Below are 15,575 nucleotides of genomic sequence, written 5' to 3'. Positions count from 1 at the left end.
ATAAAATTAATTTTAATAACATTTTATGTAGCCTGATATATCCAAAATACTTTTATTGCAGGATGTAATCAGTATTTTTTAATTATTGAGATATTTAATTTTTATTTATTTATTTTTTTTTTGCTAAGTCTTTAAATCGGCACATATCCTCTCGTAGCGTGCCACCGTTTGGACAAGCCACATTTCAACTGCTCTATAGCCACAACTGCTCTACTGCCATTTCTGACAGTGCAGCTCTAGATGCTATCTACTTGCTCTCATACTCATTGGTAGTACACTTGCCAGGTGTGAGAGAAGACATAGTTCTTGAAATTCTAGGAATTTTCTATTTGGTGGCATTTATCTATCTGGGGCATGTAATATTGATATGTTTTTCCAAATTCAAATATCATCTGAAGTTTGAATCCTGTCAGTAAGCCAGTGTGCAATTTCAGATGGTATACATTTTACACATTTTTGAGTGTCTATCATGTGTCAGAGTTGGAATAAACATGTTTACTGTGTGGATTAAAATATCTGTTATCTACTAAACTTACATATTTTAGGTACCATATTGAGGTTAAAAGGGGCGATCTTGAGATTTTTGCATTCCTGGAGGCCACAGGCTGCCTTTTGCCACCTGCATACGAAGCCTGGAGAGAACACAATGTTCCTGAAGAAAAAGATGAAAAGGAGAAATTGAAAAAAAGACGGCCGGTCTCCGTGTCCCCTTCGTCTTCTCAGGAAATTAGTGAAAACCAGTATGCAGTGATATGTTCTGAAAAACAAGCAAAAGTAATCTCACTGCCAACTCAGAACTGTGCTTATAAGCAGAACATTACAGAGACCTCATTTGTGCTTCGTGGAGATATTGTAACGTTAAGTAACAGTATCTGCCTTGCCTGTTTCTGTGCCAACGGACATATTATGACTTTTAGGTAAGTGTTAGATATTTTTTTTAAAGCACAGATATAGCATTTCCGCCTTCAAAACATAATATTACAGAATTGTATTCACTTTGAAAGAAAGGCTTCTATTTGTTTACAGCCTTATAAACTGAGAATTTGATTTCATTCAGTTAACGGTGAACAAGTGTATGAGGAATACCAATCAGTTTTATCTCCCTCTCAGGTGCACTAAATCATAAGGTTTATAAGATCCCTGTCATTTTACCTTCTATAATAGATTGTTCAAGACTAAAACTTACTTTTATTAACAAGTTTTAATTTTTTTTCTCAAGTTTGCCGAGTTTAAGGCCTCTATTGGATGTGTATTATTTGCCCCTTACCAATATGCGGATAGCCAGAACGTTCTGCTTCACCAACAATGGACAAGCACTGTATCTTGTTTCACCTACAGAAATCCAGAGACTCACTTACAGTCAAGAGACCTGTGAAAATCTGCAGGTAAATAACAAAAATATTTCTATAGTTTCTTCAGAGGTGAAATATTCCCTAAGGTCCTATATAATGTCCGTCCCTTATACTCACAGTAGTTTACAGATGAGCCTGCGTGGCCTGCCCCTGCTTAGCTTCCAAGATCAGACTGAGATCGGGCTTGTTCAGGGTGGCATGGCCATAGACAATATTGACAATTTTTTTTTACCTCTGTATTTTCAGTGCCTAAAAATAATGCCTTGGTAAAAATATGTTGAATACCAGAATACGGCAGAACTAGTACCAGGAACCAATAGTGTTTGGGTTTTTTTTGTTTTTTGTTTTGTTTTGTTTTTGTATAATAGCTACTTCTCTTCATTGGGCAGAAATGCAATCCTAAAACCTCACTATACTTTATTTTGCTTCCAAAACTTCCTAAAGCTAGCTGCCTTGTAAATAATGTTGCTATTATCCTTCTCTTGTAAAAACTCTTCTTCCTTTTTTATGTTGTCTACAAAGTAACGTCAGTAATCTTTCTTGTTTCCTAACTTAACTTTTACCTTTTCCATGCTCCAAGGAATATGGACAGTAATTCAGAAATTGCTAACAATATAGAAAGCCTTCCCCATCTCCCTGCCAGATTTCTTAAATTCCAGGTGCATGTTGGCATAATTCTCTTCCTAGCATACATTTATGAAAAAATAAGTTGGTATGTCTTTCTGAATTGCTAATTTTTTTGACTCAATTGAAGGTGGGAATATCTAATTTTTAATCCAGTTTCCAATTCATGATAATAAGAGTTACGTGAAATTTTTATCAAAGCTCAGAATCTCCTCTCAGTTTAAGCAGGAATATTATCTTTGCCTGAGATGTAAGAAAAGTAATCTAGCCAAAGTAGCAAGCAACAGGTTAGTCTTAGTCGATTTAGTTTTAATAACTTACTGTTTGACTAAGTCAGTATATACTGGATCTGATCGTTTGAAAATGTGCTCTTAATTGTTTGCGAATCTCAACAGGTAATATTATAAGCTTAAGTTAAAGAGTTTACAGCGATGATTGTGTGAATTATAGTTTAGTTTCCCTGAAACTGTAACAATTACGATTTGTTTTGATTTTAAAGGAAATGTTGGGCGAACTCTTCACTCCTGTAGAAACACCAGAAGCACCAAACAGGGGATTCTTCAAAGGCTTATTTGGAGGAGGTGCACAATCTCTTGATAGAGAAGAACTGTGTAAGTTGATATATTTAATTTGGATAACATACCTGTAAAACAAACATTCAAGCCATATAAGTTTTTCTTACATGTATATATTATGTTCACGTTTTTCTCCTTTGTCACAGTTTTTCATATACCTACCCATGTTTTAGAAAAATGCACTAAGTTATTTTTTGTAACTCTTACACAAATCAGGGGAATATTTTACTCAGGGAACAAAACGCAGAATAGCTTCAGGTCACTAAAACGGAGTATTCACAACTTGAAATGAATAGTTTAGAAAGTATTTTTATTAAATGTGATCTTCATTATTTTTTAAATTTCTTTTTTATTAAATTTATTGAGGTGACAGTGGTTAATGAAACTGTATAGGTTTCAAGTGTACAGTTCAGTAACATGTCATATGTATATTACATTATGTGTTCACCAACCAAAGTCAAATCTCCTGTCACCATGTATTTGATCTCCTTTGCTCTTATCTTTAATTCTATAATTGACTTTAATTGTTGCCCTTAAATTTGTTTTGATTTTCTACATAACATTCAGTTTTGTGTTGTGTTAACTCTAACTACATTTTTTTTGTTAGTTTCAGGCATACAGCACAATGGCTAGGCGTTCACACAATCCATGAAATACCATAAGCCATAGTATTGCAGTGGCCGTGTGTGGCTCCAGGTAGGGCTGGAGTAGTCAAGGGGAATCAGTTCGTGGATTGTGTGGACGCCCTTAAGTTTTGAAAAAGTTTTTACTTAAACATTTGCTCTGTCTTACAAAAATCTGCAGAACTATTCTCATTGCACTAGATTATTTAAAATGCAAATCCGGTCCATTTACTACCTTCCCCATAATGGCAACAAATCAGAAATTGGTCCTTAAAGTAACTGATGGACCAATGAATGTTTGACCTGTCTTTCAAGTGGGAGCTACTATCTACCCTTGATTTTTTTCTTTCATTCTTCTTTTTTCTCTAAAATATTTTAGAAATTTCATTTTGTGTTTGAGTAATTAGAAAAATATAAGATTAAACACCAGTAACTAGGAATGCAGTGCAATTTCATTTTAAAACTTATCCAGATAGTCTGGGTAATGAGAATTGGTGAATTTTAATTTATTTTAAGAAACGAAGACTGTTCTTCAAGTCATGGAGAACTGGTCTTTTGAAATAGTATTCTCACCAAGAATAATTATACAAAATAAAAAAAAAAAAATTATTTCTTAGAAACATCAAAGAGCTGATAATACATTAAGGGCAATATCCATGGGGAAAAAAGGAACTCAGAGTGGTGAGCCTAGCAACCTGAGGCCACTTTTACCCTGAAGTACTTTGATAATCTGAAGCAAGAGACTGAGATACTAACTAACCTGTGTTAGGACTAGCAAGATGGGATCACAGAGCTGACCCTGATAAACAAATCCTCCTTTTTGCGAGAATGCCAAAGGCTGCAGCTGAAAAGTAAAGGTGAACTGGAAGTAAATCATCTCACACGCACACACAAACTTTCAGCTCAGCTTCAAATTACCTGAGTGGCCAAAAAACTGTCAACCTTAATTAAGATTTTTGCAGACTGCTAAAGTTCCCAAGCATCTGACAGAAGCAAATGAAAATGTTCTCCAAAGGAAGGTGACATATTTCAAGTTTTCACATTATTTCTAGAAATACTTTTTCAAATATGTAGTCATAGATAACCAGGAACCCTAGGAATCAACACCATGATCAGTAAAACAAACAAACAAAAAAAGCAAAATCATGTGTATTTCAAGTATTGAAATTCCCAGACACAGACTATAAAATAATAATGCATATTATGTTCAAGAGGATAAGCACCATGCCTAAACGTTCTGTCAGGTAACTGCAAACTATACAAATCAATACAGCAAGTGTGTAAAAACTACATGAAATTGGAGAACCGAAAGATTCAAAAACCAAACTTAAAAACTTAGTGGATGAATTTAAATACAAATTAGATAAAACTAAAGAGAGAATTACATAAATTAAAAATCAGTCAAACCATCCAGCATGTAGCACAGGGAAACAAAAAGATGGAAAAAATAGAGAAGATAAAGTAAATAGAAGTTGCAGTGAGAGAATCTAACACATGTTTAGTCCTTCTCAAGAAGGAAATAGGAAAGAATGTGAAGAAGAATTATATATAAAGAGAGATGGCTGGAAATTTTTCAGAATGGATAGAAGATACCAATTCACACATTCAGGAACCCTAATGAGTTCCAAGAAGGATATATTTTTTTAAAAGTTCATAGCTAGATATAGCATATGAAAATATATTAAAGACAAAGAAAACATCTTTAAGATGGCTAGGGAAAAATAATAGATAACTTTTAACAAGCTGGAGACTGACTTCTCAGCAGCCAAAGATAATAGCGTGATCTTCTATTCATTGACAGAAGATAGTACTTAATCTGGAATTCTGTACTCAAAATATCTTTTAAGAATAAGACATTTTTAGACAAGTGAACAGATTAATAAGCCTTGTTGCCACCATACTCAGGGGAACTCTAAAGGGTGTACTTCAGATAGAGGAAAAATAATCCTTGATGGAATGTCAGAGATACAGGAAACAATGCTTTGGAAAGAAAGTAATAAATATATACATAAATGTAATTAACATAATCTTTTTAAACTGTAAAGCAAAGTCTTGTGGCTCGTGTACACACACATATACAAATAAACAATACAACCCCCAAAATTGCATGAAATCAAGGGAGTTGGAAAGAGTAAGTGGATTTAAGATAATCTGAGTCCTGCATTTTTTTTTTGAGAGACATGTAAAAGTATCCATTAGCATTGATAAGGATGCATGTTATAATTTCTAGGGTGACCTCTATAACCTAAAGAAGATGTATGTAACTTCAACATGAAGAGCAGCTTAATCTCAGTCCTTCCAAAAGCAGGGAAGAAAGAACACAAAATAGGTGGGATAAAATAGAAAACATATAAATGATGGTAGATTTAACTTAAATATAAATAACAATAGTAAATGTAAGAAGAATGAATGTTCCAATTAAAAGACAAAGATTATTGAATTTAAAAAGAAAAAAATGTAAGAAGGGTCACATTTAAAACATAAAGGCACAGAAAGATTGAAATTTTAAAAGAAAAGCATGAGCATAAATGAAGTATCAAGTGCTATAACTATATTAATATCAGAAAGAGTAAACATTTAAGGCATTATTGAATGCACTTAATATTTTGACTTCAAAATATATAAAAAACAAATATTGACATATCTACTAGAAGAGACAATTTCCCAATCATAGTGGTTATATGTAGTGATTGAAATATAACAGCAGACAAAAAATAACTAAGGATATAGAAAACATGAACAACACAATTAATGAACTTAAACCTACTGAACAAATATAAAATGTTGCAGAATATACATTCCTTCTTTTCAAACACAGAATGTTCCTATAAAATGTATTCTATTAAATAATGGGTGTATGCATATTTATTATACAGTTCTTTTTACTTTCCTATATATTTAAAACTTACATTTTAAAAATAAAACTTACATTTGGGGCTTTTTATAAGCTGACCATATGTTAGATGATTTTTGAAAATCAACAAATTTCAAAGGATTAAAATCAGTTTGTGATCTATTGACAATGCAGTTAAAAAGCTAAGTTTAAATCCCCATGTTTGAAAATTAAGAAATATATTTTCTGAATAACCTGTATCAAAGAATTCATAACCATAGGTAAACATCTAAAGTTATACATGGAGTGATATTCATAGCCTTAATATATATTTATTATTAGAAAAAGAAAACATGAAATGAGTGAACTGAGCATTCATCTCAAAAAGGTAGAAAAATGGCTAAATAAACCAAAGAAAATAGATAATGAGATAGTAATGAAACAGTAAATAAATATGCTAGAGAAGAAAATTAACAAAGACAAAAGTTGATTCTCTAAAAGTCTAATAAAATTGATAAATTTTTGTGAACTGAGCAAAATAAAAGGAAGGCCCAAGTAAACACTGTCAAGAATGAAAAAAAAGTCACTAAAGATACTGCTGCCATTTAAAAAAGCAATAAGAGAATATAATTTATAACTTCATGATAAATTTTGAAACTTTCAGTGAAAGAAATTCTAGAAAAATGTAACATCAAAATGGAAAGAGGAGAAATACAAATCTGAATGTCCTATAACAATTAGATATTGAAGCCATCATTTCAGACTTTTTCACAAGTAAACTCTTGGCTCAAATTTGCCCTCACTATTAAGTTCACCTAAATATTTAAGGTGAAAGAATAATTTCACTCTTAGACAAACTCTGTCAGAAAATACAAAAAAAGGTACACTCATCAATTTATTTTGATACCAAAAATGAACATAGTATGAGAAAGGAAAACTAAAGCAAATATCATTCATGAACATAGACAAAATCTGAAATTAAATATTAATATAGCATATTCAGCAGTACGTAATAAAGATGATACACCATGACCAAGTTTGAGTTGTTCCAGGAATTCAAAGCTGGTTTGTTGTTTAAAAAAATATTAATGCGTAGTTCACCACATTAACAGATTAAGGACAAATATCATATGACCACCCAACAAATGCAAAAAGGATATGTTAAATTCAATATTCTTTTCTGATAGAGATTTTTAGAAGGTAAGTTGATAAATTATAGCTACAAAATCTTATGTAACATTTAACTATCAAAATTCTAGAGCAAATATCACAATGCAGAAACATTAAAAGTTTTTAAAAACTTTTTTTTTGAGATAAGAAATGAGACAGTGTTTTCTGCTTCTACGTACATTTAACATTGTATTGAAGTCCCTAGAGAGTATGGAAAGAGAAGAAAAAATAAAAGGTACAATAATAAGAAAAGGAGAACAAAATCATTTCTAATGATTGATACACTTGACACATTTAGAAAACCTAAAAGAATCTTTAGCTGAACTGTTAGAAATAACAGAGTTTAGCACACTTACTGAATATAAAATTAATTTTATTTATATCATATTAACAACAATAAAAAAATGAAAATTTTAAAATTACTGTTTGAATTAGTTTACTGTTGCTGCTATAACAAATTACCAAAAACATAGTGACTTGAAACAATACAAATCTATTATCTTACAGTTCAGTAGCTTAAACATGAACACGAGTCTCACTGGCATTGCCAGGGGTGTATGTTCCTCATTAGAGGGTTTAAGGGAGAATTGTTTCCTTGCCTTTTTTCTGCACATTTGATTTCCAAAGTTAGTACAAATTTGTAATCAAGATACTGTGCTACCAGCATAATGGTAGATACATGGACCAATGGAATAGAATTGAGTGTCCAGAAATAAGCTCTTTCATATATGGTTGATTGATTTTCTACAAGGATGCCAAGAAAAATCAGTGAAAGGAATGGTCTTTTCAACAGATGGTGTTGGGGCAAATGCATACCCACATGCAAAAGAATGAAGTTGGACGCCCACCTCATACCATATACAAAAATTAAAATGGATCAAAGACCTCAATGTAAAGAGATAAAACTGAAAACTAGTAGAAGAAAACATAAGTATAAATCCTTGTGATCTTAGATTAGGTGATAGTTTCTCAGATATGACACCTAATTGGATAAATTGAATTTCATCAAAATTAAAAGTCTAAGAGCACTATTAAAGTGAAAAGATAACCTACAGAATGTGACAAAATATTTGCAAATCATATATCTGATGAGTCTAATATGTAGAATATATAAAGAACTGTTATAATTCAATAATAAAAAGACAGCCCCATTTTTAAATGGGCAAAGGATTTGAATAGATATTTCTCTAAAGAAAGTATACCAATGGCCAATAAACACATGAAAAGATTCCAAACATCATTTATCATTAGGGAAATGCAAATCAAAACAGCACCACTTACTCGGATGACTGTAATCAAACAGACTACAATAACAAATGTTCTCCTGAACATGAAAAAAAAATTGAAACCCTCATGTATTGCCAGTAGAAATGTAAAATGCTCTAAAGTCTTTGGAAAATTTTGGCAGTTCCTCAAAAAGTTAAACATAAAGTTATCATATGACCCAACAATTACACTCTTAGGTAAATACCCAAGAGAATTGAAAAACAGGTTCACACAAAAACTTGAAGAAATGTTCATCATCGTTATTTATAATAGCAAAAAAGTGGAACCAACTCAAAATGTCCATCAACTGATGAGTGGATAAACAAAATGTCATCTCTTCATACAATACAATATTATTCAGTCATTAAAAAGAATGAAGTACAGATACATGCTATAACATGATTGAACTCTGACAACACGATATTAAATGAAAGAAGCCACACACAAAAGGGCACATATTGTATGAATCCATTTATATGAAATATTCAGAATAGGAAAATATATAGAGACAGTAGATTATTGATAGCCACGGGCTGAGAAGACTGAGAAATGGAAAGCAACTGCTAATGATATTATGTTGTGCGTGTGGGTTTTTTTTTTTTTTGTAGTGATGAAAATGCTCAAGAATAAACTAAAAATTACTAAATTGTTGAGAGGCAAATCTTATGGTTATATGAATTATATTTCTAAAGAAAGGAACGTGTGCTGAGGGAAAAGGGAATTTGACAGCAGCTTTAACAGAATTTAAGGCTTTGAGTAATCTAGTTGTTAGGCGATCAGGATCTGATTAGGAAGGGAAAGGAAGCAATGAATTCCTGAGATTTTGTCAAGGAAAAAGTTTGATCTATTTGGTAAGTGGCAACATAAATGGAGAGAAAAAAGGCATGCAGCATAGCTAAACTTTTGGAGCCTGAAATAGAATACCAAACAAATTCATTTTTCTTTACTTTGAAGCCTACGTATAATATCTTGAGTAAGACAAAGTGTAGAGTAAATAAACTAAGTTAAATCTGTATATTTAGATTTAAGTTTTTAAATTTAATTATCTTAATTTATCTGCAATATTTTGCACACTTAAGAACAATTTTTACTGTTATCTAAACTGGTATCAGTATACCCGTTATTTATTTCAATAAATAATTACCAGTTCCTTTCTTGCACAAGTCCTGTTACATGAAACTGGTATAGTGTAAAATATTAATTAATGTACACTCTGTTTTGCATGTTTGAAAAAGTATCTAAAAATCATTAAAACCATCGTAATAAAAGAAAAGCATGTATTACAAGGTGAAGTATATAAACAAAACATGTCTGAGTCAAGCTTTCATTTGTCGCCTTCGTCCAGTCGGGGAGTCGTCGTCGGGAAAAGCTTCAAGGAGTCTCGCACAGCACATCCCCGGCCCTGGTGGCATCGAAGGCGTGAAAGGAGCAGCATCGGGGGTCGTCGGTGAGTTGGCCCGAGCCAGGCTGGCACTAGATGAAAGAGGGCAGAAACTCGGTGACCTGGAAGAGAGAACTGCGGCCATGTTATCCAGTGCAGATTCGTTTTCTAAACATGCTCATGAGGTATGTCTGTCAAACAAATATTTTATCAAAGAATAAAAACAACTTAGTATAGCAAGTATAAAAATTACTGTACTTTATAACTGTCCACTGTACATGTCAAATTCCTAATTTTTGCCACCAGAGGGCGCTATTACAAGACTATGTCTCAGGAGTTTTTGGTCTTCAACTGAAGTGTATAAATCTGAGGGAAACTGCTCAACTTCAGGTTTTTTGTAAACAAAGCCAGCGGCTTTGCATCTGTTTCTTAGGGAATGCAATAGCAAAGCTAACTTTCCTAAATGCCTCAGATTCTACTACCAGTTTCTCCTCGAGAAAGAAATGATTTCTTCCTCTTGATTCCTTAGGCAGATCTAAATAATTAAAGTTGGCAAACACTTTTATTCAAATAACATCAAATCTGTCTGTAGACCAATTCATACAGAGGAGTAGTGAGATGCATTCTTGTAAGGAATTCATCTTGATGAACTAAGAAGTCATGGTGGAGCTCAGAAACATTCTATAAGGTGGAATTCCTAACTGGCCCTCTTAAAATTATGCTTTCTTGGCCAGCATGGTACACTTAAAAAAAAAAAAATGAACTTAGAGGCCTTGAGATAGAATACACATTCTTCATTTTGACAACACAGGTGTGCCATTCCTCGATGCTTTATGCTGGGCTATTTAACTATTAGTTCGTAGCCTGGCCCATGAGGACATTTCAAATTTGCTATCTAAAAATACCATATTAAGGTTATTTTTATGTTTGAGTACCCAATCTATCAGCAAAAGATCTTCTCTAAATTTTTCAATCAAAAGTCATCTCTTCCATGCTCTGGAATCCTGACACCTAGAATGTAAAAGAAGTAACTTGACCTGGAAGTGATTTGTCCAGGGCCTAAAAGAGATTCAAAGATCATTTGTTGGTTCTTGTACTCGGCCAACACACACTTCAGATATAGGCCAGCAGCCTTCAATTAGGTGAAGAATTTTGTAGATTTAGCCGGCACCTGACCATGATCTCTAAGGCATATAAACACTTCAGTCAATTTCAGAATATATCCACGCTCTATAAATATTTAGCAAAGAGGTCAATCTCGAACTGGTAGCTTTTCCCTTCAACGAATATTCTTGAGCCATATTTTTGAGTCTGAGGAAGGCAGTACGTCGAGGTGGTTAAGATCATGTTCTCGAATCAGACTAGATGGGCTCAAATCCCAGTTTCACCACCATGTCACCTTGAGGAACCCCTGTAAGCTTCAGTTTCTTCATTTATAAAATCAGGAAAATAACAATGCCTAACTCAGAGTTGCTTTGAAGACCAAATGAAATCATATAAGGAAAAAGTTATACAGCGTTGGCTCAGAGTAAGTGCTCAGTAAATTTTAGGTGGCAGTAGGAGGAGTATTTTTAACCTTTAATTCCCCAGATTCTTTAAGCATTATTTTTCAGTTCAAATTTAGAGGTTGTTAGCCTAGGTCACCAAAGAATGCACTGATCCAAATTTCATTATGTTACATGTGTAAGAAATGTGAGGTGCTTCTAGGCTGATTCCTAATCGTTATGGTCTTTTTTTCCTCCAAATGAAACAATTCTTACTACTTTCAATATAAACTGATTTGAAGTAAGCAATTTAGTAACACTATAGAATACTTCAAATGATACAATGTTTTGGAAAAATATAGAAATTAGTTGTAACATATTGTTCTACCATTTTTAAAACATATTTTTTGTTTTTTTTCTCCCTTTATTTAGATGATGTTGAAATACAAAGATAAGAAGTGGTACCAGTTCTGACAACCGTAAATCCAACTAAGTCCAAGTTCAGCCAAAAGGAAAAAGAATTTTCCTTTTTCGTTTTGCTGATTTTACTATAGGAAAGTGAACGTTAAGGGACGTTCATCACTGGGCGCTGTTCTTTCCTAGCACAATCATGCACTGTTTTACCTCAGTCGTGTGGCTTTCACTGAGGAGTGTGCACACACTCAAAGCGGACTACGTGGTGTGTGCCAGCTGTGAGTTGACACTTTGGGAACTAAGCAGGTCACATGTCACAGATGAAGAAACAAAGGGGGACGTTGAGACATGGCAGGGACTATTCCCAGATCATTCCTGTATTACAGTTTCACATGCCAAAATATTCATGCTGTTGTATCTGCCATCAGTGTTTGACCTCTGAGGGAGAGGCCATACGTTAGAAGTTCCGAAGCTGAAACAGTTGTGTTTGTCTTATTGACTGACTTATAAACAGCTGTCTTGGACTTCCCCTCCCTTAAACTGACTGGTCATCAGTTTCATTAGTGAAAAAGAAACAAACTGTTTGTTACCCTATCTTTAGACAGATAAGCTGAATGGTGGGCTTTAAATAATAAAAACATACACATAGTTGACTTGTGTATGGGCTACTCTTGGATTCTTGTTATTGTATACTTGTGTTTAGTCCATATTTTGTCAAAAGCAAAACAAGGTGATACATCACTTTTCATTGAAAAGAAAAGTGTAGAGCATGACTGAACTGCTCATCATTCTGGAAGTTTCCATGTAGTGACTATGCAGTGTGGAAAGTGAGAAAAACCTCCATTGTGGTGAGGAGAATACTTCAATGTCCCTTGTCCTTGTTCTCATTAATTCAGCTAAAGGTGGATTTGACCAAAATAATTACTGGTTAAATTTGTAGAAATGTTGAAATTGGCTAAGTTTTTAATTTTGCTTGAATTTTTTTATAAAATGTTTAACCAAATGTACCCTTTGCATTATTTAATTAAAATTGCTAAAAAAAAAAGATGTTTCATTATTTCAGTAAAGTGCTCAGCTCCCTTTTTAAAATGCCCTTGATTTGCTAACAGTTCCAGTACACTCAGGTGATGAGCCAATTAAATCTTAGCGCACATGCTCTCGCATGGAAAATTATAAGCATCTGTTGTCAATACCTATCTCTATAAGTCTAGTCTGATGACCTACAAAATCTTCTGTAGGAATATACTATAAATCTGTACATGTCCTTTCAAGGTTTTAAAAAGCCAAGAGGAAAGGAGAATATGTGCATTTTGGTAACTAAATTATTTCTGTATCGGAGTATGATGCAAATGAGACCATCAGTGGACAATAAATGATTGGTTCCTAAAATAGTATTGCAGACAGCAAAGAGATGACTTGGTAGACGTTGGGAATAAGTAATCTTGTAATGCGGGCTCATCCGAGATTATTATTGATTGTTACTACAGCAACAAAAAGAGCAAAATAGAAGCATTACACTTAATGAAATTTAAATATTTTCTCCTATAAAAAATTGTTTAAAACCATTTTCTTTCTGCATTGAGATAATCAGAGCACAAATTGATAGCAAACATGATGGTTTTTTTATATTCCATGTGATCATTGAAGGTATATGTAGAACACCTTAATTTCATGCGATCTGTTATGCATCTCTTCCTCTTTTCATTAATAAAGGCTTTTTGTTTACAATTTATAACGTGCACTATAGGCTACAAAGGTTTACATTAAAATTTACTTTAAATATCATAAGAGAGGGACTAAATATATGTGATAGAGATAATTGATCAAGTGAAAAGAAATATTTTAAAAATACAGTACTTTTCAAAAGTTTTTGAATTTGTAGAAAGTATCTATTAATAACATGTTTCTGTTTAATGTCAGCTGTATGACGAACATTTAGCAGTTTACAAATTGCTTAATTTGTATATTATTGTTCCGTGATACGTCACAGAAAGTATTAGGTCTTTTCTAAAGGTAAAGTTTTGTGAATGTCATCTATAAAATCAGCAGTTACGGATTTGAAGTTGAGAAGCACTAAATATAGTAATATACTGGTTGATTACCCATTCATGTGGAAGGGTATATTAGCTCCAGTTATTTAATTTTTTGTGTTATTTTGTGTTAACTGTATATCAACTTCATTCTTACTGTCATTTTTCCTGTTGTATATACAATGAACGAATCTTGTAATTATTTTCAAATAGAGAAGTTTACCTGAGATGGATTTTATAAGAAAATCTTAAATCAATATTTTGGGTTATTTTATTTCATTTTTAAATTAATCTACAAATTATGCACAGCACACTAGAAACTTAGGATTAGAAAGCTTGAAGTATTTTTGAAAATAGGAAATAAGCTTCTCAAAGTTATACTTGATTCAGTCTGTAGATAAGACAGTCTGCAGTAATAACTAACCCAGGGAATTTATTGTAATTTGAGAGATAATATCTCTATTTTTTTTTCTTTTGAAATGCAGAAATAGTCACCAGCAAGCTAAGATTTCAGGAAAACAAACCAAAAAAAAAAAAAAAAGTCAATATAGGAAATATTAGAAAAATGAAAGACTTTGTGTGCTTCTTCCATATCCTCAAACATTATTCTTTGTTGCATTTGTCCTTGGCTCTAAAATCATTGAAGTATTCATTGATTAGCAGTTTGTCAATAGAAAGTGGTTTCTCTATATGTACCACATATCCAGTTCATTTTGCTCTTCAGACTAAAATCCGTACGTATTTGCTTAGAAAGTTATTTGAAAAATTACAATCTGACAGATTCTGTGTATTATATCCATTTGAAGTTTTGCATCATCTCTATCCCCTTGGTTTGCATTTCAATTGTACAAAGTGTCTCCAAAAATGGTTATAGATATAACTGAGCTATTACTTAATTTGATTTTTTATGGATGTGAAAAAATGCTGCTACTTGTCTATATTATGTGTGATATATTACAGTTTAATTAAAGAAAGAAGCATTTCTTTTGCATAGAACTTCTTAATTGTAGGTACCTCTGAAGTTATTTCATGTAGATATGTGAGTGTTTTAAACAAGTCTGAAAGTGTTACATACTTTTAGGTTTCAGGGGGTGGTAGGGAGACAGCTGAGTAAAGGGAAAAAATGTGGAAGACACCACGGAGTTCAAAGTTTTACCCTGAGTTCTATATTCCATATACATTTTGCTTAAGGCATTTTCTCATGTGACATTAGAAAAGCTATATCCAAAGGTAAATTTTTTTGTGGCAAAGATTTATTTTACATTTTAACTTTTGGGATTTTGTTTATTTGTTTTTCAAAATAAAGAGCACTGAACTTTAAACTTGAATTTTTTCTGCACTTTTTTAGGGAATGAAAACTTTTTATTATCATTTAATCCACATTTCTCAGTTCAAATCAAGTGATACATATGTATAAAACATACCAAAATCATGAATATGCTGCTAGCTAGCTGCACCTTAAATATTAAACTGATCATAGTTTTAAAACCTTTACTAGGGTTTTATATAGTTTTCAAGGATAAAATATAGTAAAATCATTTGCCGTGTGCTTCAGTGTTCTAGGTCTTAAATTATTGCAACACTTTCAGATTTGTTTTACAGTCATACACTAACATGTTATATTTATACATACTGCTAGAGAATATACTTTTAGTTTTAAAATGGAATTTTTATAAATGTACTCTTTAATTTCAAAAGTGGTGAACTTGTTAAGTTTAAGTCAAAGTACTTAAAAAGTATGTATATTATCCATACAAAAATTATGTTTTACGCTTATAATAAGAAATACTGGTATCTCATATCGAGATACAATTAATCTTGAA

The 15,575-nt window shown here is 32.5% G+C and overlaps 1 protein-coding gene across 1 annotated transcript in view; it reads left to right on the top strand.

The window, feature by feature from the left end:
- STXBP5 (syntaxin binding protein 5) overlaps positions 1 to 14,748 on the top strand; it is a 152,462-nt gene extending 137,714 nt beyond the window's left edge. The window contains 6 exon segments of the mRNA XM_006915338.3: positions 546 to 580; positions 583 to 917; positions 1,220 to 1,385; positions 2,476 to 2,587; positions 9,789 to 10,009; positions 11,741 to 14,748. Coding sequence (XP_006915400.1) covers positions 546 to 580; positions 583 to 917; positions 1,220 to 1,385; positions 2,476 to 2,587; positions 9,789 to 10,009; positions 11,741 to 11,782 — 911 coding nt within the window. The 3' untranslated portion in view covers positions 11,783 to 14,748.
- Positions 14,749 to 15,575: the final 827 nt, after the last annotated feature.

Source organism: Pteropus alecto, unplaced genomic scaffold, assembly GCF_000325575.1.
Source record: "Pteropus alecto unplaced genomic scaffold, ASM32557v1 scaffold185, whole genome shotgun sequence".
Taxonomy (NCBI): domain Eukaryota; kingdom Metazoa; phylum Chordata; class Mammalia; order Chiroptera; family Pteropodidae; genus Pteropus; species Pteropus alecto.
Note: the sequence above shows the minus strand (reverse complement) of the source record. Positions and strands in the feature narration are given on the sequence as shown.